Source organism: Bos grunniens, chromosome 17 (genome assembly GCF_055505025.1).
Source record: "Bos grunniens cultivar Pamir isolate PY7600 chromosome 17, Bosgru_T2T1.0, whole genome shotgun sequence".
In the NCBI taxonomy this organism is placed as follows: domain Eukaryota; kingdom Metazoa; phylum Chordata; class Mammalia; order Artiodactyla; family Bovidae; genus Bos; species Bos grunniens.
Genome location: NC_141181.1, coordinates 57764063 through 57787463, shown reverse-complemented (window position 1 = coordinate 57787463; position 23401 = coordinate 57764063). Strand labels below are relative to the sequence as shown.

Sequence of the window (23401 nt, the reverse complement as noted above, 5' to 3'; positions counted from 1 at the left end):
AAAAGGTCACTACCAGTTGGGGATGGACTGTTCCAAGGCGGGACCCATACTTTAAATCCTACTGTCCCTTCCAAGACAGCCCCCAAGGCTCAGCACACGCTACTATTTTAGTCTGCTAACTGACCATTTCTTTCTGCTCAGTTGTAAGCTCCTGGAAAGTGAGGGTCATTTGCTCATCAGGGAATCCCTGTAGGACTTGGTACCAGGTAGGCAAAAACATATGATACATGAATGAATGAACCATAAAACATCAAATCCTTCTATCCGGTATACAGCAGTACAGAATGTCAGACGGGGCCTGATTTTACTCTGCAATGGACCCATGACTGGCCCCTGACCACAGGGGCCACAGGAGGGAATACAGAGTACCTTCCATAAGGACAGTCATGACTGTTTCATGGCTGTTTCACACCTGCATGCTGAGGCCACACACTTGGCTTCCAACAGCTTCTCCATCATGGCTTCCAGTTTTCTGGATGTATTTCTGGGGTCTCAGCTGTACCCAGCCTTGTTCCCGACTTCTGCCTTGGCTCTCAAAGGCCTCACTTATAAGCCTGCCTCATTGTGACCATTCCACCCCACGCTGATATCACTCCTGCATCCCGGCCCCCATTATCTTAAATCAAAGTGCTGGGCAGCTGCCCTCTATGACTCAAGTTGCCATCTGGGAGCCAAACAGAGGGGTGAAGTTGGCCCAGGGAGGAACTTTTCTGTCTTCCCATTTATCACAATAAAAGGTTTGTCTCAAATTCTATCAGACAGGCCAGATAGCAAGATAGAGAACAGTGCCTCCTGTTTGTTTTTTCCAGAAATGATACCATTCTCTCGAGTGAATAGATCTGGGGTATTTAATCTGGCAATCCAGTGACATTCCCTCCCAGAAGCCTGGCGCCTGCCAGTGGCAGAGCAAAGAGAGGGAGGCAGAGCAAAGAGAAGCAAAAACTCAACATCATTACCACAAAGAAAGATAAAAAAGACCCATAAATTCTACTCAGTAAATGAGGTCAATCAGGAAACCCTGCAGTTTTCTGTATGCAAGATGGACTTTTATTCCTAGGCATCTCAATCCTGAGTTTAATTCTAATGCTTTCCCTTTAATCGTGGTAATAACAATAACTATTGTTATACATTCAAAAGGATGCATGAATGAATGAAACTCAGTCATCAAGTCCTTCCCTCTGGCATACAGTGGTACAGAGTGTCAGGTGGGGCCTGATTTCACTGTGTGGACACACAGCTCCGATACCAGTGCCATGCAAAATGTCTCATTCCACTTGTGGCCAAGCAGCTCTGGACTTACATGAACAATGGGCCCACAGGACGACATTTCTGGATGATTTGGGGAGAGTGCATCTATAAGATAATCATGGCACCACAAAAACCACTGCTGTATAACAGTAGGTAAGAAACACTTTTAACAGCTTAAGGGTGACACCCTTTCTCCAGCTTTTTCTTATCTGTCTTTGTTTCATATTTGAAGTCACATGCTCATCAAGAGAAGAACCATTTGTTCTAATCAACAGAACAAAGGGCTTTGGGGAAGGATGGAAATGCACAAACATTAATTAATCGAACATTCCAGCTTCAACTGACTGATAGTGACTTTCCCAAGGTGTTATGTTGAGAAGGATTCTGAAGTCATTAGCAGGGTCCATGAAAAATGCCTGCCCCGGAACTGGAAGGGAATGGCCAGTCTTACACATAGCAGACATGCCAGCCCTACCGTTGGTCCTTTGACCATAGCCGAATCAAGTAAAATGGGTATTGAAATTTCTCCCCATTCTCTGTGCCCAGCCAAGTCAATCACACCCCACAAGGTGCCATTAAATGGTAACCTAGTATCACTTATTCACTTGAGCTTTCCTTGGCACTGTTCCCTTCTGCCTGTGGAGAACAAATATATCTTTCTTCAAAAATGTAAAGTCATCCTTTTGATGGGAATGCAAGTTGGTGCAGCCACTATGGAAAACAGAATGGAGGTGCCTCAAAAAACTAAAAATAGAGTTGCCATATGATCCAGCCATCTCAGCCCTGGGCATACACCCAGACAAAACTATAATTCAAAAAGATACATGCACTCCTATTTTCATAGCAGCACTATCCATAATAGCCAAGACATGGAGACAACCTAAATGTCCACAGACAGATGAACAGTTAAGGAAGATGTGGAAGATGTGGGGTGTGTGTGTGTGTGTGTGTGTGTGTGTGTGTGTGTGTACTGGAATATTACTTGGCCATAAAAAAAGAAAGAATGCCATTTGCAACAACATAGACGGACCTAGAGATGATCATACTAAGTGAAGTAAGTCAGCCAAAGAAAGACAGCTACCATATGATATCACTTATGTGTGGAATCTAAAATATGAACTTATCTATGAAAGTTCATCCGTGTGAATAGAAACAGATTCACAGACACAGAGAACAGACATGAGGTTGCCGAGTGGGGAGGGAGGGAGGAGAGGGGTGAATTGGGAGTTTGGGGTTAACAGATGCAAACTGTTATACAGAGGATGGATAAACAACGAGGTCCTGTCGCATAGCACAGGGAACCAGTTTCAATATCCTGTGATAAACCATAATGGAAAAGAGTTTAAAAAAGAATGTATATGTAACTGAGTCACTTTGCGGCACAGCAGAAATTAACACAACATTGCAAATCAACTATCTCAATAAAATAAATTTTTTTACAAAGTAAACTCTACTCATTCTATAGCACTTTGACACTGACTAGGGAAACTTGCCTCCGTGTTCGTCTCTCTGTCCACCATGCTTATCACCATGGCTGGATCAGGAAAGGGGCCCAGTAAATAATTTGTTGAATTCATGTTGCATTTGAACAAATTCCATCCCATTCTCATCCCATCCCAAGAACTTTTAAAATTAATAAGGTGTATGGATACATTTCCACAGTACATTCCAATAAGTTTATTCCAGAGTAGGAGAGTTTCCTCCCCACCAAGAACCATGCTCCACGGCTTAGAGGGAAGCATGAAGATTAACCAACTGGAAAGCCACAGGAACACTGTACTTCTCCCCAGTCTGCAATCCAAAATCTTCTATATTCAGCTCAAAACACAGCTTTCTGCCTCCATGAACCTGTACATGTGTGTCACCCACATTGGATGTGTCTACCCTCTCACTAGTTGCTATGGTAAAGATTTACTAGCAACCTAGATGTCCATCAACAGGGGAATCAATAAATATGTGACTATGGTATATTTGTATACATATTTGTATACACATATTGTATATTTATATAGTATACAATACAGCCATTGAAATGTGAATAACATGAAGCTGTGTATACATCAGCATGGAAAGGTCTCAAAAACATCTTGAAGGAAAGCAAGAAACAATGATATGCACATATGTACATACCAGTCACATAAAAATGTTAAGTACACAAAAATAATACACACACACACAGGAAAGACACGCTCTGGAATGCATTTGTGGCTGCCTCTGAGAAGTGGCAGGAATGAGGCCGAGTTTTCAGAGGGCTCTTCAACTTTATCTGTCAGTTTCTGTTGTTGCTATTGTTGTTATTTGGGGGGCAGTGCAAATAGAACAAAATGTTAAGGAACATTCATTCTGAGTAATGAGAACCTAAGTGTCCATTATATGAGTCATTACATCTTTCTATAAACTTGCTAATTTCTCAAAAAAAATAGTGGACCCACTCCAGTGTTCTTGCCTTGAGAATCCCAGGGACGGGGGAGCCTGGTGGGCTGCCGTCTATGGGGTCGCACAGGATCGGACACGACTGAGGCAACTTAGCAGCAGCAGCAGCAGCAAGGGGATACCCCCTGAAGACTGTATTGGAGTGAGTTAAGAGTCTGGGCACCAGAAGAGACAGCTTTTGTGCCTTTGTGACAGACATCTGTGTCTGGCAGAGCCTGCCTGCCCGCTGCTGCTAGAAAAAGATCAGAAGGGAGGAGAGTCAAGGGCTTGCATATCATAACAACACAGTGATGACATGAATGGTAAGAGTTAACACTTACTTTGCATGAGGCAAGGTGCTCAGCTCTGTACACACAGTATCTTATACTTGGGGAAAAAATAAAAACCACCTGCCTTCAGATAGAGATTTCACAACTTTCCGTGCCAGAAAATAAGGCAATGCTCAAAGAAAGATGAGAACATGTCTGAAGGATGCAGGAGCCAGTTTGATGGGGCTTCCACTGGGCAAATCTGATACAATTTGAGTAGCAAGATAAATACTGATATTATGTAAAGGATTATAACCTAATGAATAAGCTAAGAATCCATGAGACCCCACTGATATAAATCAAGAAGGAGAAGGAAAACTTTTCCCTTCAAATGTAAAAGAAATGATGGAATTAGAAAAGGACCATTTGGAAACCATCGTGATAACAGATTCAGGCAAGAATCATCAATAATGGATGCTAAAATGAGTGGTGAGATTTTGAAGAACAAAAGACTTACATAGTTCCTAAGTATCTCCCCACAAGATGCTTATTTATTTTAATGGGCAAAATAATTTTATTATGGAGCACTCCCTCAGATGCCACTTTCACCAGATGACCATAACTGGCATCACCAGGAATAGGACAAACCAACATGTGTTTCCTGCTGTGATGCACTGAGAATTCCACATGGCTTCTGTGATATTCTTGCTAAACTGTATAACCTGAACCCAAACATAAGGAAACATCAGATAAACCTAAACTGAGAGATGGTCTACAAGATAAAGCATATCTCAGGAACTGTTTCAATTAAAGAAATCTAAGGGGTCATGATAACTGGATTCAATGCCTGATTTGGAATTTTTTCTTTTGCTATTAAGAGCATTATGAAGACAACTGAAATTTGGATAAAGTCTGAGATTAGATGAAAGTACTTCATCAGTGTTAATTTTCTGATTTGGGGAATTATATAGTAATTATTTAAGAGAATGCTCTTGATTTTAGGAAATACATACTGAGGAAGGTAGGACCAAGGGGTATTTGTCTGCCACTTATTCTGAAATGGTTCAGAAAGAAATATGGATGGATGGATGGATGGACGGACAGGCAGATGGATAAATGGGTGTATCAAGGGAGAAAGCAAATGTGATAAAATATTAATGTTTGGGATCTGGGTGAAGAGAATTAGGAAGGAATTCTTTGTTGTATTCTTTCAAATTTTCTACAAGCCTGAAATAATTTCAAAAACATTTTTTAAACAGATTTTAAGGGACCTTTAAAGAGACTTTTCCCTCCCAAGTATTTGAAAACACAACCAACCCTGTCAGTCTTTAAAATCTAGACAGGAGTAGAAGAATGCTCATCAGTGAGTCCCTCTCCACTGAACCAAAGCCATCCACCCCTTGCAAGAATAGTTACATCATGAGGAAACCCACATACCAGATAACTGAGCCAAAATCTGTGATCAGAATGCAGTTGATAAATATCCTACTTCACTTATACAAAGTGTGGCTCATATGGGAGTGTGTGCCTGGGGCCATGACATTTACTCAGTCACCTCTGTAAGCTCTTGAAGGGAACTAGACCCCTCCCCTCTAGGAGAATCTGAACCTCCAGCCTCTCCAGGTCAAGGTCAAGGACTTGTCTCTCCCACACAATGCAATTAGCCAATCACCATGTGTCCCCCATAAACACATAGAAATCCTAATAACAAAGTCTTCGGTACACCGCTCAGGCTCCTGGCAGAGCGCCTCATCACCACCAGCCTCTGCTGAAGAAGCTGAGCAAGCAGGACACCTCATCTTCACTGAGGATTGGAGTCTCCCTCCAGCTGTCACTTGCTGTGGAAGAATCTGTTTTTGGATCACAGGCCACGATGAACTTCTCAGAGGGGTAAAGGGCAGACCAGAGATGAGAAGAACTGGATTACAAATGGCAAGGAGGACAAAAGGAGCACAGGGCTCCTCCCTTGCCTCCAGGCTGACTACAATGCTAGTCTATACACACAGGGAAGTGCGTGGGTATATTCTGCGAGTGCGTGCCCTACAATATGCCCATAGCACTGAATCTGCATCAGTAACTCTGTACTCTAAATACTATAACTGCCCCTATTTTGCAAAAGAGAAAATGAATGCTCAGACGAGTTATCTTTCCAGGGAAATCTGGCCAGGAGGTCGCCTGACTGGGATGTGAACACACGCCTGTTTGGCTCTACTGCCTGCACGCTTAGCCTTGAGGCTTCCTACTTTTCTGTCACTGATGGACAAGCTGGCTCTAAAATGGCAAGGATTTCAGAAGCATGGTAGAGTCCTTTTAATTCGGGGGGACTCAGGGGAGCAGAAGTTTCTCTACTGCCTGGATGCTTTCAACCTGGCCACTAGGTTACAAATCAAGATGCTCTTGGGAAGTGCCAAGAGCATCGCTTGAACTCTCTGGCCCCCTCACTTTATTACCAAACATCCCCATCTGTAGGTGCTGACTGTCCCAAGCCAGCAAGCACGCCCCATGCTCCCTAGTGCATATGATTCCCATAATCTTTGGTTTCTACACCATCTTCTCGGTGCAAACCACATCCAGCATGGCACAGTAACAAGAGCTCTGGTGTCAGGCTGGGTTCCCATCCTGCCTCTGCTGCATACGAAGCTGCACGACACTGGTCAGCCTCCCTGAACCTCAGTTTTCTAATCTGTAAAATGGGGATAAAGACAACGACCTCTCCCGTTTACAATGAGAAGTAATTACCCTTCCACATGTGGAGTGTCGGGCTTCCCTGGTGGCTTAGACAGTAAAGAATCTGCCTGCAATTCAAGAGACTTGGGTTCAATCCCTGGGTCAGGAAGATTCCCTGGAGAAGAGAATGGCTACCCACTCCAATATTCTTACTGGAGAATGCCATGGACAGAGGAGCCTGTTGGGCTATAGTCCACGGGGTAGCAAAGAGCTGAACACAACTGAACAACTAAGTGCGTGAGTACACACACACACACACACACACACACACACGGAGTGTCAGGTCCTCCATATACATATTCAGTAATTGTCAGTTCTCTACCTCCTTGAATTTACAGTGATGCTTTTCCCATGCATCCATGCAATTTGAGTACCAGGACCTACCCCACCTGTAAACTAGGGTACAGACGGTGGGCTGGTAGACTCATAAGACTGTATCAGTCACATTATATGTCCCACAACATGGGAGGAAAGGAAAGCAGTGCCCCAGTTAAAGCCTGATAGGAACTTTGTGGTTCCAGCCTAGAGCTTGGCTTATGGAAAGCCCAAGATCTAACAGAAGTTTTCTAAGTCAGCCCGCAAGAAGGGAAGGAGCAGGGGAAAGCCCTGGCAATGCGGCCACTCACAGCCGCCCTGTGCGGAAGCACCTGGAGCCCGGGGCTAGGGGTGACAAAGTAGTTAAGTTTTGTCTCTACTTCCAAATCTATTTCTGTGTTTGAGCTGCCTTACATTATTAAGATTAGGCCTTAACGATATGCTGGTCGTCTCAAACTAGAACTGAAGCGCCTTAAAAGCAGCAGGGGTCCTATGAGATCCTCTTTTCTATGCCTCACAGTATTATTAATGGATTATTCCCCTGCAGGAAACCTACAAATAACCAAGGTTATTATCATGGATTCTGGTTTTTTTTTTTTTTAAATAGTGACTATGAGGAACACTTATTTAGCCCCTGCTGTGGGTCAGGCACTGTTCTAAGCACTTGACATATATTAATTCTTTCAACAATGCCATGAACTAGGAACCATAGGAGAAGGCAATGGCACCCCGCTCCAGTACTCTTGCCTGGAAAATCCCATGGATGGAGGAGCCTGGTGGGCTGCAGTCCATGGGGTCGCTAGGAGACGGACACGACTGTAACTTTCAAGTAGACAACCTGAGCGACTTCACTTTCAATTTTCACTTTCATGCATTGGAGAAGGAAATGGCAAGCCACTCCAGTGTTCTTGCCTGGAGAATCCCAGGGACGGGGGAGCCTGGTGGGCTGCCGTCTCTGGGGTCACACAGAGTTGGACACGACTGAAGCGACTTAGCAGCAGCAGCAGGAACCATATGAATCTCATTATATAGATGAAAACATCAAGGCTGACAGAGGGTAATCCACTTGCCCAGGGTCACACAGCCAACAAGTGGTAAAGTCAGAACGCTAACCAGGTCCCTTGACTCCAGGGCCCATGGCCCCTACTCACCCCATCCCCCAATGGCACCGTGGACTTTGGGTTAGAAGGAACCCCAATTCTGTACTTAACTAGTCTGAATGGGTTTGGAGGCAGCACATTCTCTTAAAGCCAATTTCCTTGCCTGTAAAGCGGAATGTTTGAGGATTAAATAAAATACACCACATAAAGTGCCAGCAAACAGTAAGCTATACAATATACAATATGTGACAGCTATAATTTGCATTATTATAACAGTCATCCAATCTTTTAAGTAGAAATGTGTCCACACAGCTCTGTGTAGAGCTTAATGTGATTATATAAATGATTACCTTTATTCCTGTTTTAGTTCTGTTTCTCCCAAAATCAGACCCTGAGGGAGGTTCTGGAATACAAGTAGGATACTTGGGAAGTGGCCCCTGGAAACAGGATGAAGCGGAGAGGTGAGGCAGAGATGGAAGGAAACTTACAGAAAATGTGTTATGATGGGTCTGTACCACCACGGGCAACTGGGGCATGGCCCCTCCAAGAACCCTCCAAGAGAACACATCAGAATGGCCTCACTGAGGACAAATTTATACACGAACTCTCAACCCTGTTGATTGAAGCTTGCTCCTGGGGCCGTGGGCTGCCCTGCACTCAAGCAAGACATGCCCACCGGCCCCAAAAGGCCCCCAGACAGAGACTCCATGTGAGAGGTATGCACAGGGTCTGCCCACCAAAGCTGCAGGTAACATCCAACCCGGGGGGGATGGGCAGGGCCTCACCTGCCCTGAGATGTGAGCATACATATCTTCCTTTCACTGGAAGCAGTAGCTCCTATGAGACTTGCTAGTCACAAGCTAGTCAGAGCAACACTGGGGCTGTCCCATGCACTCATGCTAAGTCGCTTCAGTTGTGTTCAATTCTGGGCAAGCCTATGGACTATAGCTCACCAGGCTCCTCTGTCCATGGGGATTTCTCCAGGAAAGAATACTGGAGTGGGTTGCCATGTCCTCCTCCAGGGAATCTTCCCAGCCCAGGGACTGAACCCACGTCTCCTGCAGTGGCAGGTGGGTTCTTTACCACTAGCTGCCACCTGGGAAGCCCTGGGGCTGCCCCAGGCTCCTTCTAAAACTGGGAGCTACCCCAGGTGGAGTTGTTATGAGAGATCTGAGGAAACTCTCAACTTCTTAAAAAGAAATAACAAGAGACAGAGGCAGGGCTGGGGAAGCAGAATGACTCTACATAGAACAAATTTCACCTATAATAAATTCAGTTATTCCTTGTACAAGGCACCTCAAACAAAATACCTGCTCCCCAACCCACAGCACGCTTCACCACAAGATGTCATAATACAATCAGCACATTTGTCTAGCTGAGTTTTCACTGTGGAACTTCTAAGTTGCTATGTCAATAGGAGTGTAGCAATGATAATTCATTGTGGTGTGTTTAAAAGCCTCTGGAGCAAACAGAGAGAGATAGTCTTATTAATATCTGGAAAGCTAAACTTATTCTAAATGACTTTCACTGGAGTTATCACAGGACTGAAAGGTTCAGCAGCTTGAGGGAAAGGAAAGGTATCCATGAGAGTAAGAGCCTACTCTTGTTCCAGCCCTAGGGAAGAGGGCCTGGCATCTAGACCAGAGGGCATGGGTCAAGGGTGAATGGGAAGTCTCAGCTGTGAATATAACTTTCTTATGTAAAGTAATGATAATATTTAACCAAAAAAACTAATAAGAATATATTTTATGGCAAATAATTATAATAATGTTATATATAATGTATCAGTTCAGTTCAGTTCAGTCCAGTCGCTCAGTCATGTCCGACTCTTTGCAACCCCATGAACTACAGCACTCCAGGCCTCCCTATCCATTGCCAACTCCCGGAGTTTACCCAAACTCATGTCCATTAAGTCAGTGATGCCAGCCAACCATCTCATCCTCTGTCATCCCCTTCTCCTCCTGCCCTCAATCTTTCCCAGCATCAGGGTCTTTTCAAATGAGTCAGCTCTTCGCATCAGGTGGCCAAAGTATTGGAGTTTCAGCTTCAATATCAGTCCTTCCAATGAACACTCAGGACTGATCTCCTTTAGGATGGACTGGTTGGATCTCCTTGCAGTCCAAGGGACTCTCAAAAGTCTTCTCCAACACCACAGTTCAAAAGCATCAGTTCTTCAGTGCTCAGCTTTCTTTATAGTCCAACTCTCACATCCATACATGACTACTGGAAAAACCATAGCCTTGACTAGATGGACCTTTGTTGACAAAGTAATGTCTCTGCTTTTTAATATGCTGTCTAGGTTGGTCATAACTTTCCTTTCAAGGAGTAAGCGTCTTTTAATTTCACAGCTGCAATCACCATCTGCAGTGATTTTGGAGCCCAAAAAAATAAAGTCAGCCACTGTTTCCACTGTTTCCCCATCTATTTGCCATGAAGCAATGGGACCGTATATAATGTATACATGTTATATATTATTATATGAATTATAAAAGACCTTGCTAAAGACCTCACTGATTCAAAATAAGAAATTCACTGCGAATCAGAGGCATTTAAAAATGACAGGATTTTTCAAGAGAAGCTGTAGGTGAAGGGTGAACTCAACCTTTTCATCTTCTGCAGGTGGGAATGTGACCTTGGGTTGACTTTCTAGCCCTAATCCTTTGAATCTCAAGGGGGAATGTTGACTCTGTCAGTAGACCCCGTTGCTAGTGGCAGAACTGGCCTGTGATGGGTGAACTGCCTACAGACTGGGAGTTTTTGGTATGAACCTGAAACACCTGATGAGGAGTCCACAGCCTCCGGGGATCCTGGAGCAGCGTGACTGTTCTACTGGGCACGTCCCCTGTGGAGACCCAAGCACCTATACTGATGGAGTGTTCACCCGAGTTCTTGTGCCCTAAGCCAGGATGGCTCCCACACCTGCTTAATGTGTGTCTCACCACCTTGCACTTGAACCGCCACTTGGAGATGAAGGCAAGGAAGAACAGCCCCCAGGGACCCACCAAAGAGATGCCTGATGCTGCCTGGCATCAATCGGATGCCAAGTGTGATTAGTATTAATCTTGTGTGTCTGAATGCTTAGTTAGACCTAAAAGAATCCCATGCATGAGCCTAGCAGAAGCCTTCCTATTTTAATGAATATGCTATGGTATATAAACTAATCACTCACTCTTGCCCTTATAAATATATTAGTGAGTGTCGTATTAATTAGCACAATGATCTGTAGGTGTGTGTCAGAGACTCTAAGTGCTTGCCCATAATTAGTTTTCTAAAATAAATGAAGAGAGCCCCCTTGAAGTCTTATTTACATAAGGAATCTGTCAAGAAAAGTCTGTTCTCATACAAACTACAAATGGCATAGATCTCAGATATAGAAATGTGAACTCACTGGAATGAAGGGTCAGAATGAGGACTGAGTGTGGGTTTCATCCAGCCTGTTCTCCTTGCTCCCAGGTCAGCCGAGGTTTTCATACTCTGTCCCAGAAGGGCAGAGGGGAATTGTGCTCATACAGAAATGATACAGAGGGCTGAAAGCAGAGATAGGAACAATGTTCTAGATGAGCTTTGGGGAGACAAAAGAATTTCTAAAAGATATAAGGTGTGAAAAAGTTATAAGTGGGATGTTTATATTTATGTAGGACTAATTAAGGCAAGTCACACTGGAAAAGCCATACAGAGTGGTTCCAATTATAAAGAGAGGGAAGTAGAGATATTACAGATGCGTACAAGCACAACATATGCACACAAGGACTCTTATTAAGAGAAGCTCTAGGTGTTCTCTGTGGCAAGGGGAGGGGGACTCTGACCTTGGATGGTTTACATTTTATATTGCTTTTACTTTCTAAATGAAGCTGTACTGGGGAATTAACTGTGTAATTAAAACAAAATTATAATTGGAAATTACCTTTAAAAAGGAATTTGCCAAAGAGGGGAGAGGGTTACAATAGAATTCTTTTTTAATACTGAGCTACTCCTATGCATTTAAAAGCTGATTCAGTTTACAGAAATCCAGTTTACCCTTTCAGATGCTCTGACAAGAGAAAGCAAGTCATTTATGTGATGGGGGGACAAATGGGGGGATTAAAGACAGACAACTCATCACACTCTTAAGAATGGTTAGGTTTTTCTCTCTTCCAACACTATGACCATGGAATCCATGTACTGAAAGCCAAGACAACCAGAGTCTTTGAGGCTGGCTTAACTTTTAACTTTTCACACGGCTGACTGTAAGGAACCAGCGCCAGTTTACCTATGTAGATGTGACCACGGAGGCTGATGGAGAAGAAAAAAAGAACACTGGGGAGACTTAACAGCCCTCAGTGTTTATGCCTAACTCTATCCACAGGATTATATCCACAGATCTATGTCTGCATTTCTCAGACTTTTTTTCAATGACCCCTAAAGAAACTATACAGATGGTTCTTCTAATCATCACCCCCAACTCCCGAGGAAACGTGAGTACCACAGATATACTGAGTATCTATATGTATATTGCTCTATGGAGATTTGCAAATGATTATATCAAGGATTTTTTTCCCACCTCACTCTCCTAAAAGTCAACCTGTGCCCCACTGGGAGTGACTTCACCCCTGTGAGAACGCATGGTGTGTGTGCGTGCATGTGTAAAACAAAAGGAGTAGCATATACTTTCCCCTGTCTTCATCATACTTCCTGTGTTGTCTCAATTTCCACAATAATCAGGTTATTACTTTACCAGAGGAAAAAAATAGTTTTTCCCCCTCTGTGTATGCGTGTGTGTTTAGTAATGTTGTAGGAGTAAAATCACACTCATAAACTCAAATGCAAAAGAAAAGAAAAAAGGAAATGTGTCGTCACTCAGTCGTGTCTGACTATTTGTGACCCCATGGACTGTAGCCTATGCAGCTCCTCTGTCCATGGGATTTTCCCGGCAAGAGTACATAAAAACATCTTTGAGAATGCATATAAAGCAGGAGAAATGGTTTTGGCCAAGACTGATCACAACAGTTGTGATCCAGCCAATATACCTGGGCTGCAAGGCTTCCAGTGATGAGAGACGGACTACTGCAAATATATTCTTGTTTTCTTGCGGTGCTTTTCCTACAAATGCCCATGAGATGCTACTGGGGACAAGACTGAACCCCAACAGATCTCTGCTAAATACCACTGTGGCTATGCCTGAGAGTACCCAGGATAAATGATCTCAAACACAGCCTTCCTCCAACCCACAACCTAGCAGGGTGTTGGTGCTGAAAAACTCATAGGAAATGATGGTTTTGAAAGATTCAATTCTGTTTAGAAAGACCTCTAAAAAGGTGAGAAAGACATTCTGAAACCCCACATCCCACTGAGAGGAAATAAAGACAGGCTGAAAACTGCCAAGTTGGTGGCAAAGAACCATCCCCAGCAAGGCTACCAGACAGGAGAGAAGAAATTAGATACTAATCAGACTAACTGAAACCGGAATGAGCTGAGCGATATTGGACGTGTCTCTGGCCACATTCCACAGGATGAAAGGCCACCTTCTCACCTGCTCACCTGCTCCCTGCTGGGGTTTATCCCCAAACCAAAGCTGTCCAGAACGAGAAGAACCCCCAGAGAAAGAAAAAATCTGTATATAGTTGACCCTTGAACAATACGGGTTTGAACGGCATGGGCCACTTACACACATTTTTTTCAATAAATCATACATAAACTGTGGTTGGAACCATGGCAATGAAGGGCCACCTCTGGGACTTCCTCCACAGGTCCCAGAACCCATCCTCTACAGATACAGAGGGATGACTGTATATCAGACACAAGTTTCACAAGGCAATACTAAAACTTAGCCTCATTAAAGGCAATGCATTCCAACATAATTGAGTCTGGGATAGTCTATTTCATATTCTCAACACTGGTCATAGCCCATGAAAAGTGAACCCTCGTACAGTGCTGGTAGGAATGTAAATTGGAACAACCACCACAGAAAACAGTATAAAGGATTCTCAAAAAGCTAAAAAGATAACTACCATGTGACTCAGCAATTCCATTCCTGGTGTGAGTATGTTAGTCGCTCAATTGTGTAGGGCTCTTTGTGACCCCGTGGATTGTAGCCCACCAGGCTCCTCTGTCCACGGGATTCTCCAGGCAAGAATACTGGAGTGGGTAGCCATTCCCTTCTCCAGGGAATTTTCCCAACCCAGAGATTGACCCTGGGTCTCCTGCACCGCAGGAAGATTCTTTACCAACTGAGCTACCAGGGAAGCCCACTCCTGGGTATATATCCAAAAAAATTAAAAACACTAATTCAAAAAGATACATATACCCCAGTGTTGATAGAAACATTATTTACAACTGCCGAGATATGGAAACAACCTAAGTGTCCATCAACAGATGAAAGGATGAGGAAGATGCGGTATATGTACACAACGGAATGCTACTCTGCCATAAAAAAGAACAAAATGTTGCCATTAGCAGCAACATGGATGAACTTGGAATGCATTATGCTAAAGTGAAATAAGTCAGAGAAACATAAACGCTGCATGATATCACTTATATGCAGAATGTAAAAAAAAAAAAAAAGAAAGAAAACTAGTGACTGACTATAACAAAAAAGAAGCAGACTCACAGACATAGAAAACAAATTAGTGGTTACCACTGAGGAGAGGGAAGGAGGGAGGGACAATAGAGGGGTAGGGGGTTAAGAGGTAGAAACTGTTAGGTATAAAATAAACTACAAGGATATGTTGCACAACATGGGGAATATAGCCAATATTTTCTAATAACTATAAATGGAGTATAACTTTTAAACATTGTGATTCTTTATATTATACACCTGTAACATACAATGTTGTACAGCAACTATACTTCAATTTAAAAAATAGACCAAAAAAATAAGCTCCTTAATACTGGTCTTGGCAATGATTTTTTGAGTATGATAACAAAACCACAAGAAACAAAAGGAAAAGTAAGTGGAACTATATCAAACTCAGAAGCAAAAGAAACAAAAATGAAAAGACAATCTACAGAATGGGAGAAAATGCTTACAAATCATATGTCTGGTAAGGGGTTAATATCCAAAATACCTAAGGAACTCCTACAACTCAATAGCCAAAAAAAAAAAAAAAAAAAAGATCCAATTAAAACATGGGCAAGATACCTGAGTAGACATTTTTTCAAAGAAGATGTACAAATTTACAAAAGGCCAGTGTTTACATGAAAAAGGGTTCAGTATCACTAATCATCAAGGAAATGCAACACCACAATGAGATATCATCACCCCACACCTGTTAGAATGGCTACCAAGAAAAAGACAAGAGATACCAAGTGTGGGTGAGGAGGTGGAGCAAAGGGAACCCTTAGGCACTGTTGATAAGAATGTAAACAGCGCAGCCACCATGGAAAACAGTACGGAGATGCCTCGAAAACTTAAACAGAACTACCATACGACCCTGCAATCCCACTTTTGGGTATATATCCAAAGATGAAATTATCACCTCAAAGAGATATCTGTACCCCCATGTTCACCGAAGCATTGTTCACAATAGCCAAGACATGGAAGCAACCTACATGCACACCAATGGACGAACAGACGAAGAAAATATGGCATACATACATATATATAACACACACACAGAATATTATTCAACCATAGAAGAGAAAACATCCTGCCATTTGCAACAACGTGGGTTGACCGTGACAGCATTAGGCTAAGGGAAATAAGTCAGAGAAAGACAAATACTATGGTTTCATTTACATGGGGAATCTAAAACCACTGAATTCATAGAAACAGTAGAATGGTGGTTGCCAAGAGCAAGCAGGTGAGAGAAATGGGGAGATGCTGGTCAAACAGTACCAGCTTCCAGGTATAAGAATAGGTACTGGGGAATCTAGTGCACGGTGTGCTGACTGTTTAACAATATGTATTGTTAGTATTTGAAAGTTGCTAAGAGAGCAAATCTTAACTGCTCTCACTGCACACACACAAAAGGTAATTATGCGAGGTGATGGGTGTGTTAAATAACCTTATTGTGGTAATCATTTCCCAATATGTGTGTGTACTAAGTCATCACATGGCACACCTTGAACTTACAGAGTGTTATTTGTCAATTACATCTCAATAACAGTAGGGAAAAAAACAAACAGGCAAAGGGCAGCCTCTCTCACTTTGCCCCCACCTCATAGATTAGAAGATGGTGTATGTGTCCAGCCAGGCTCTCCTCCTGGTTAAATTCCACCTCGCTCTGTGGTCAACACAGGGAGGGATATGGAAGATGCATAATCTGTGGACACCATGGCCAGCAAATCTGCAATGCCTCTCCCATCTTCCACAGTGGTAGCCTGCATTCCTGAAACCCTCCCCACACCCTCACCCTGAGGTCTCAGCAGCACTCCCAGTCCCTCAGGATCTCACGAAACCATGAAAATCAAGCCGACCTCCAATCAGAAAAGCATCGGCCCTCTGCCTCGGGCTCTGATGTCCCAAATAGGTCTGGTGAAACAGAGTGTTTCTAATCCAGACCTCACACAGAAGCTTGCTAACCTTCCTAAAATCAGATGCAATCGTGTCTTCCACTTAAATCACTTTAAGTGCTTCCCTTTCAGGCCTCAGGAGGGAGAATCCCTCACTGTTTACAACTGGGCTTCTGTTAGGGCATACCACAGCCCGTAGGATTAGGGTTAGGGTTAGCCAAATGCAGCCAGGCACCTAGTTTTATAAGCAAAGTTTACTGGGACATCACCATGTCCACCTACTCAGCTACCGTCTGGGACTGCTTTCGCTTCAAGGGCAGGGATGCCGCAGAACACCTGGACTGAGAAGCCGAAAATATTTACTATCCGGCCCTTCACAGAAGAAGCATGCCCACGCCCGGCTTTCCTGCCTAACTTGTTTTTTGTCATCGTTGTAAGATATATATACTTTGGCCACCTCACGCAAAGAGTTGACTCATTGGAAAAGACTCTGATGCTGGGAGGGATTGGGGGCAGGAGGAGAAGGGGATGACAGAGGATGAGATGGCTGGATGGCATCACTGACTCGATGGACGTGAGTCTGGGTGAACTCTGGGAGTTGGTGATGGACAGGGAGGCCTGGTGTGCTGCAATTCATGGGGTCGCAGAGTCGGACACGACTGAGCAGCTGAACTGAACTGAAGATATATATCCATCTCTAGGAGTTTCCCACTACCCAAACTGAAACTCTGTCCCCAGTAAACACAACCTCATCTCTCTCTCTCCTTCAGTCCCTAACAACCTCTGTCCTCCTTTCTCTGTGTGTGAATTGGCCTGTTCTAGGCACCTCACATCAGTAGAATCACACCACAGTTGTCCTTTCATGCCTGGCTTATTTCCCTCAGCATAACATTTTCAAGGTTCATTCTTGCTGTAGCAGGTGTCAGAATTTCGTCCCTTTTTATGGCTGAATAATATTTCGTTGTATGGACCACACTGGGTTCATCCCTTCACCTGCTGATGAACAGTTGGGTTGTTTCCACGTTTTGGCTGTTGTGAACAGTGGTGCCACCGGCCCAAGCTACGTGTCTCTTCTTGCATCACCTGTCTGCTCCCTTAGCCACAGAGGCCTTCTAGTTGAGTTCTCTAGAGGGTCACACTCATACTCCCTTCCTGGAACACCTCCCACCCCTTGCTCCATCTTAATCCCCAATTAGTCTTCAGTCCGAACAGTCCTTTGGAAGCCTCCCCAGTTCCCTTCCCCGCCTCCCCCGCCACTCACCTCCCTGCCAGTGCAAACTCAATCAGGTCCGTCTGGTTATAAGCTCTGATAGCTTCCTACACTTTCTCCTGATGGCCTGTAATGCTGTTTGTAATTACTGAACATAAGAGTATAACACCTACGTGTGGTTATTTGATTAATGTCGATCTTCACAGGACCAAAGGCTATGTCTCTTCTTCCTTTCCATTACACCCCTGCCAACTAGCCCAGAGCCTAGAACCTACCCAATTTCATCAATTCTAAGATGCACATTTTTAAACTTTTATCACAGGATGCATGGTAATGCGAGCTCATGAAACAACTGCTGAACTGTTGAGATGGAAACACAATGAAGCATTCCCCAGCGCTCCCCCACATCAGAGTTCCCAGAACCAAGATCCACACCTCTCATAAACAACAATCCCCAAACGTAGACTCCTTCCCATATCTCCTAACAGGATTAGACATAACCACTTTATCTTCTATGCTATGCCTCAGATGCAATTTTGTTAAATGTAAATATTTAAAACATGCTACCCACTTTTGTGATCCTGTTTAGCATTTCTTCCATTTCTAATACACAGAGAACCTCAAAGTCTACAAGGGACCCAGGTCAGAGTCAGCCTCTGAGGGACCCTGCAGAGAGTTGTCCCATTTCTCTCATTAGCCAGCACTAGCCACAGATACTGTGTGCTGGCAGCAAGACCCCTCCACGCCAGAGCCAGGTATACAACACATCCACTTCCAGAGCAAGTCCTACGCATAGGGTCTATCAGCGCTGCACTGCCCAGCACAGAGGCCACCAGACACAGGTGGAACACGGCCACTCTTGGAGCATGGCCAGTACCAATTAAGATGAGCTGGAGGTGCAAAATACGCTCCCGATTTCAAAGACTTAATAAGGAGAAAAGAAAAAAAATATTTCCAAAGTAATATTTTACACTGATTCTGTGCTGAAATGATCATGTTTTGGTAGATTGGGTTAAATGACATATTTTGAAAACTAATAACACTTGTTTCTTTTTACTCTTCTTTAAGGCAGCTACCAGAAAGTATAAGGCCACATGTGCAGCTGGCACCCTATTTCTAGGGCAGCACTAGGATAGACTCTGCAGGGACTGGCAAGTGTTCCACCCAAAAGGGCTGGATGGTAAAGATTTCAACTCTGTGGGCCATACTCAACTCACCCATCACAGCACGAAAGCAATCACAGACAAAACAGAAAGGAATGAACCTGGATGTGGTGCAATAAATTCAGAATTGGCTCCTGGGCTACAGTTTTCCAAATCTGACTTTAGAGCACGGATAGTATAAAAAGAGGTCATTTCTGGGAAATTCTTTCCTATTCATTTTCCAGCCCAGCCATTAGAGAAAATCCACCTTTCCTTCAACAGGAGGAGGGGAATACAGCCGATTTGTGGCTTGGCTGACTGGGAGGCTCAGCCACCCCGAGGGGCCCCACCAAATGCACTCACTTGGGCGTGTGGGCCTCGTCTACGCGGTGACCCAGCTGGAATTCGTGAGACTTGCTCCGATGCAGGGCCGTGAAACCCGGGATCAGGTGAATCAGCTTCCGGGAGGAGGGCGGCGGGGTCCCCGGGGGCTTCAGTTTGTTCTTCCTCCTCATGGGCGGCGTGCCCGGCGGGGTCACGGTGGTGACAATGTTGGGGGTGCGCGGTGGGGTGCGGACCGCGTGCCGCTGCCGGGGCGACGGGGGCAGGGACCGGTGCCCCGACTCCAGCGGCGGGGGCGGGCACAGGCCCGGGTAGGCGTCCACGGTGAGCCTGTCCACGTGGGTGTACACGGGGGCCCCCAGGGTGGGGCTGGCGTGACAGTAGTGCTGGACGCACTTGGACTGGACCCTGGGGCTCTGGGAGAGGTGGGTGCGGATCCACGGGGTCGGTTCCGGGGGGCACACGGGGTTGTTCTCCTTCCCCGTCTCCGTGGTGGGCCACTGGATGGTCCAGTCTTGTTTGGAAAGGTTGCCTCCTGAGTTGGAACAAAGAAGCAAAGACGACAGGTGAGCTATGAGAAAGCTGCTTAATTACACCATCTGCACCTTACCACATAAGCACATTATACCATACACACCCTGAACACTGCCGGCTGGTTACAGGGTGAGAGCGAAGTGCTGTGTGCATATTTACATAAATTATGCACCATGAGTTGTACGCACAATTTACATATATTCAACCACACCCACTTGGCCCCAACAAAAAGAAAGAAACCCTTCCTTGACCCTCTCACCATAAGCCTCATTCAACAGCCTTGCCCTCCTCTGTCCAGGACTGGGGAGCCCACAGCTCAAGAGTCCAAGGAAAGAACTTGCAGGTGTGAGGAGAGAGGAGGAGGATGGCAAGGACAACAGCATTGCAGTAGGAAGGGGATTTTTTGTTTGTTTGTTTTGTTTTACAACAGTTTATTAGAAAAAAAAATGGAGCTCTGAAAAAGTAATATAATAAAAACATCCTACTGTCTGAACACAACTTGAGGTTTTCAGCCCTGATACGAGCTACGTCAGAAAATAAAAATAAATCCACTAGTGTATTAACATTTTTCACTCATTTTCTGTGTTGAGAGTACAAACACAAATTTGGTCTACATGTACAGACCCTCAGGCCACAAAGTGCAGTCCTTCCACACCATCTATGCAAGGAGATGTAAAAGCATAAGAGTCAAATACCAATACCAAACTACAGGATCCAAAACCATCTAAGTCAAGCCAGGTACTTCTCTGGGTCTCTTTTCCGGGCTCGTCTCCAAGGTGATGTACGGCAACAATGGGGCAAGTGGCTCGGCGGCTGCAGGGACGGGTGAGGGCAGACTTCCAGGCTCACGGGCCTAGTTGCAGGGTGCATTTTATACCACGTTCAGTGGAAAGCCAGTGAGGGCTTTGATCTAAAAGTTCATTTCTCCAGTTACCATCTGTCACCGTACAAAGATATTATATTATTATTGACTATATTCCCCACACTATAACGAGACTTACCACGGTGATCATTTTGTAATATATAGAAATTTTGAATTACTGTATTGTATACCAGGAACTAACATGGTGTTGTAGGTCAGTTATCCTTCAAAAGCCAAACAAACTCGGAGACAAAGAGATCAGATCTGTCATTCCCAGAGGCAGGGGTTGGGGAGGAGGGGAACTGAATGAAGGCGGTGGACAGGTACAGACTTCCAGTTATGAAATAAGGAAGTACTAGGGATGTCATTACAACATGATTGATACAATTAACACTCTCATTTGTTACATATGAGTGTTATTGAGAGAATAAATCCTAAGAGTTCTCATCACAAGGAAAGACAATAATTTTTTTCTGTTTCTTTTCTTCTGTATCTATAGAAGATGATGGATGTTCACTAAATCTATTGTGGTCATCATTTCATGATGTATGTAGGTCAAATTATTATGCGGGACACATTAAACATAGACTATGCTGTATGTCAAACATTTCTCAATAAAACTGGGATATAGATATTTAGATGTAGATAGATAGAGACAGATGACGGATAGATAGATGATAGAGATAATAGATGATATATGGATTGATAGATGATGATGGATAGATTGATGATAGGTGATGATTATAGATAAAATTTTAAATAATCCAAAAAAATAAATTAAAAGAAAGTTCATTTCTCAAAGATACTGGGGATGCTGCACGGACAAGGAGAACCCAGTTAGAGGGTATCACAGCGCTCCAGGCAAGAGGTGATACTGCCTTCCACTTGAGTGGTGGCAGCAGAGGTGGAGAGAAGTCGGCAGGTGCCAGTGGAGGACCATGTGGTAGGACTTGACAGAAGGCAATTGAGTGGGCCCTCCCAGCACAGGCCAAGGAAGGAGATTTGGGGCAGAAATAAATCCCAACTCATGGCTGACTAGCAGTAACAGTAATAATTATGATAAGGGCCATAACGAGAGCTAATTCACAGGGCCTCTGACAGTTTATAAAGTGCTTTCACGAACACTGACTCACTGCCCCCCTTTTAATTAAAACAACTCATTTTGTTATTACATATTCATTATAGGAAAATTAGAAAATTCAGATAAGGAGAAAGGCAATGCTGTTCTACAGTCTAGCTGTCATCCCTATTAACGCTCGGCTATGGAGCCTGCCAGATGGTTTGCTGTGCATTTTTTTTTTTTTAAGAAATGCCATAAGATCTTATTTAATGGTTTGTCATCTGTTTTCTTCATTTGTTATATTGAAACTGCTCCACATCTTACTTAATTTTCATAAATCTGTGTGCAAAGGGCCATTTTGATTTCTACTTTGTAGATAAGGAAATGTATGGACAGAGATGATGTTTCCAAGGTTATAGCAGAAGTGGGGACTGGCAGTCGGGATTCAAACCCAGGATCTCAGCCACCCCAACAAGGAGGGGACCAGGCATCTGGGAAAGAGTGGGACCTGCATTCTCTGAAGACCCTGGACCATCATAATGAGCCAAATAGGAGCAGGAGCTGGAGCCAGGGCTCTTTCTTGCAAGAGTCACCCTGTTCCCTCCTCCAAGACTTTGCCAGAACATTCTACCAATATCACCATCATTATGGTGTCGATTCTCAAAATATTTGCACATATACATCAGCCCCGTGACAAGAGAGTCAGCTCTGTTAGTCAGGTGACTTGGCCTTAATTCTGGCTCACCTACTTCCTGGCTGTGTGACCCTGGCACTCATCAGGCTTCTCTGAGTCTTTATCAGCAGTGAGACAGGACAATAACAGACATGCCCCCTGGGAATGGTGTAGGGCTCAGATGCAATAACACACACAGTGCGCTGAGCCCAGCACCTGGCACACAGCAGGCACTCCACAAATGTTAGCTGCTTGTATTGGCATTCCCCACACCATGGTGACATGCCGCCACCTCCCATTTACAGTGTGTGCACCTGTGCTGAGAGCTGTCCACACACCGGGTGACGTCACCACTCTGTGTACCTCTAGGAAGTATGAGGTTCAGAGAGGCCGAATAGCTCTGAGAGCTGGGGACAGACAGAGAATCGAGCCCAGATCAGCTTCTCCATCACCCGGCAAACTCCTGACTGATGTATTTGCTCAGGAAATACAAACATATTGCCAAATGGGCCTAATTAAAGCATGTTTCGGAAGGCAAATCTGTTTTTTAAGTTATCTTAATCATGTATTGCCCTCCAAGGCCACAGGAAGCACTTTGGACATTATCACTAGACCTCACGGTCCCCTGAGTGAAGTGAAAAGAAGATGGGACCATGACTCAGAGAGAGCCAGCTGATCAGCTCCATGACCTTGGGCCCGTTACCTGACCTCTCTGAGCCTCTGTTTCAGGGTTTGTGAAACTAGAATGCTCATGGCTCCCTTGGAGGGTGCAGCGAGGGTTAAACACACTCATTCATTCATCCAAGTATATTTCACAAGTATCTGAAGTCTTCTCATATACCAGGCCCTGTTCTAGACACCACGACAAAGCAATGGTCAAAAGAGCTGAAAGTCCCTGTCTTCAGAGTGCACGTTCTTGGTAAAGAAGAGAGAAGAGAATGGGATGAACAAAAAAAGTGACAGTATATTATCTATAAGATGTCATCTATAATGTGTATGTTGTCTACAATATGTCAGTGATAATAAATGCCATGGAGGAAAAGAAAGCTGGACTTGGGTACCAAGAGTGTGCTGGGG

General features: G+C 44.2%; 1 protein-coding gene across 6 annotated transcripts in view; it reads right to left on the bottom strand.

Annotated features, from left to right (window-relative positions):
• The window catches only part of KSR2 (kinase suppressor of ras 2), a 437805-nt gene that overhangs the window by 249250 nt on the left and 165154 nt on the right, over positions 1-23401 (bottom strand). For all 6 annotated transcript variants that reach the window (XM_086348000.1, XM_086347998.1, XM_086348001.1 and 3 more), the window contains exon 4: positions 19217-19730. In XM_086348000.1, coding sequence (XP_086204126.1) covers positions 19217-19730 — 514 coding nt within the window. The remainder of the gene's footprint in view (positions 1-19216; positions 19731-23401) is intronic.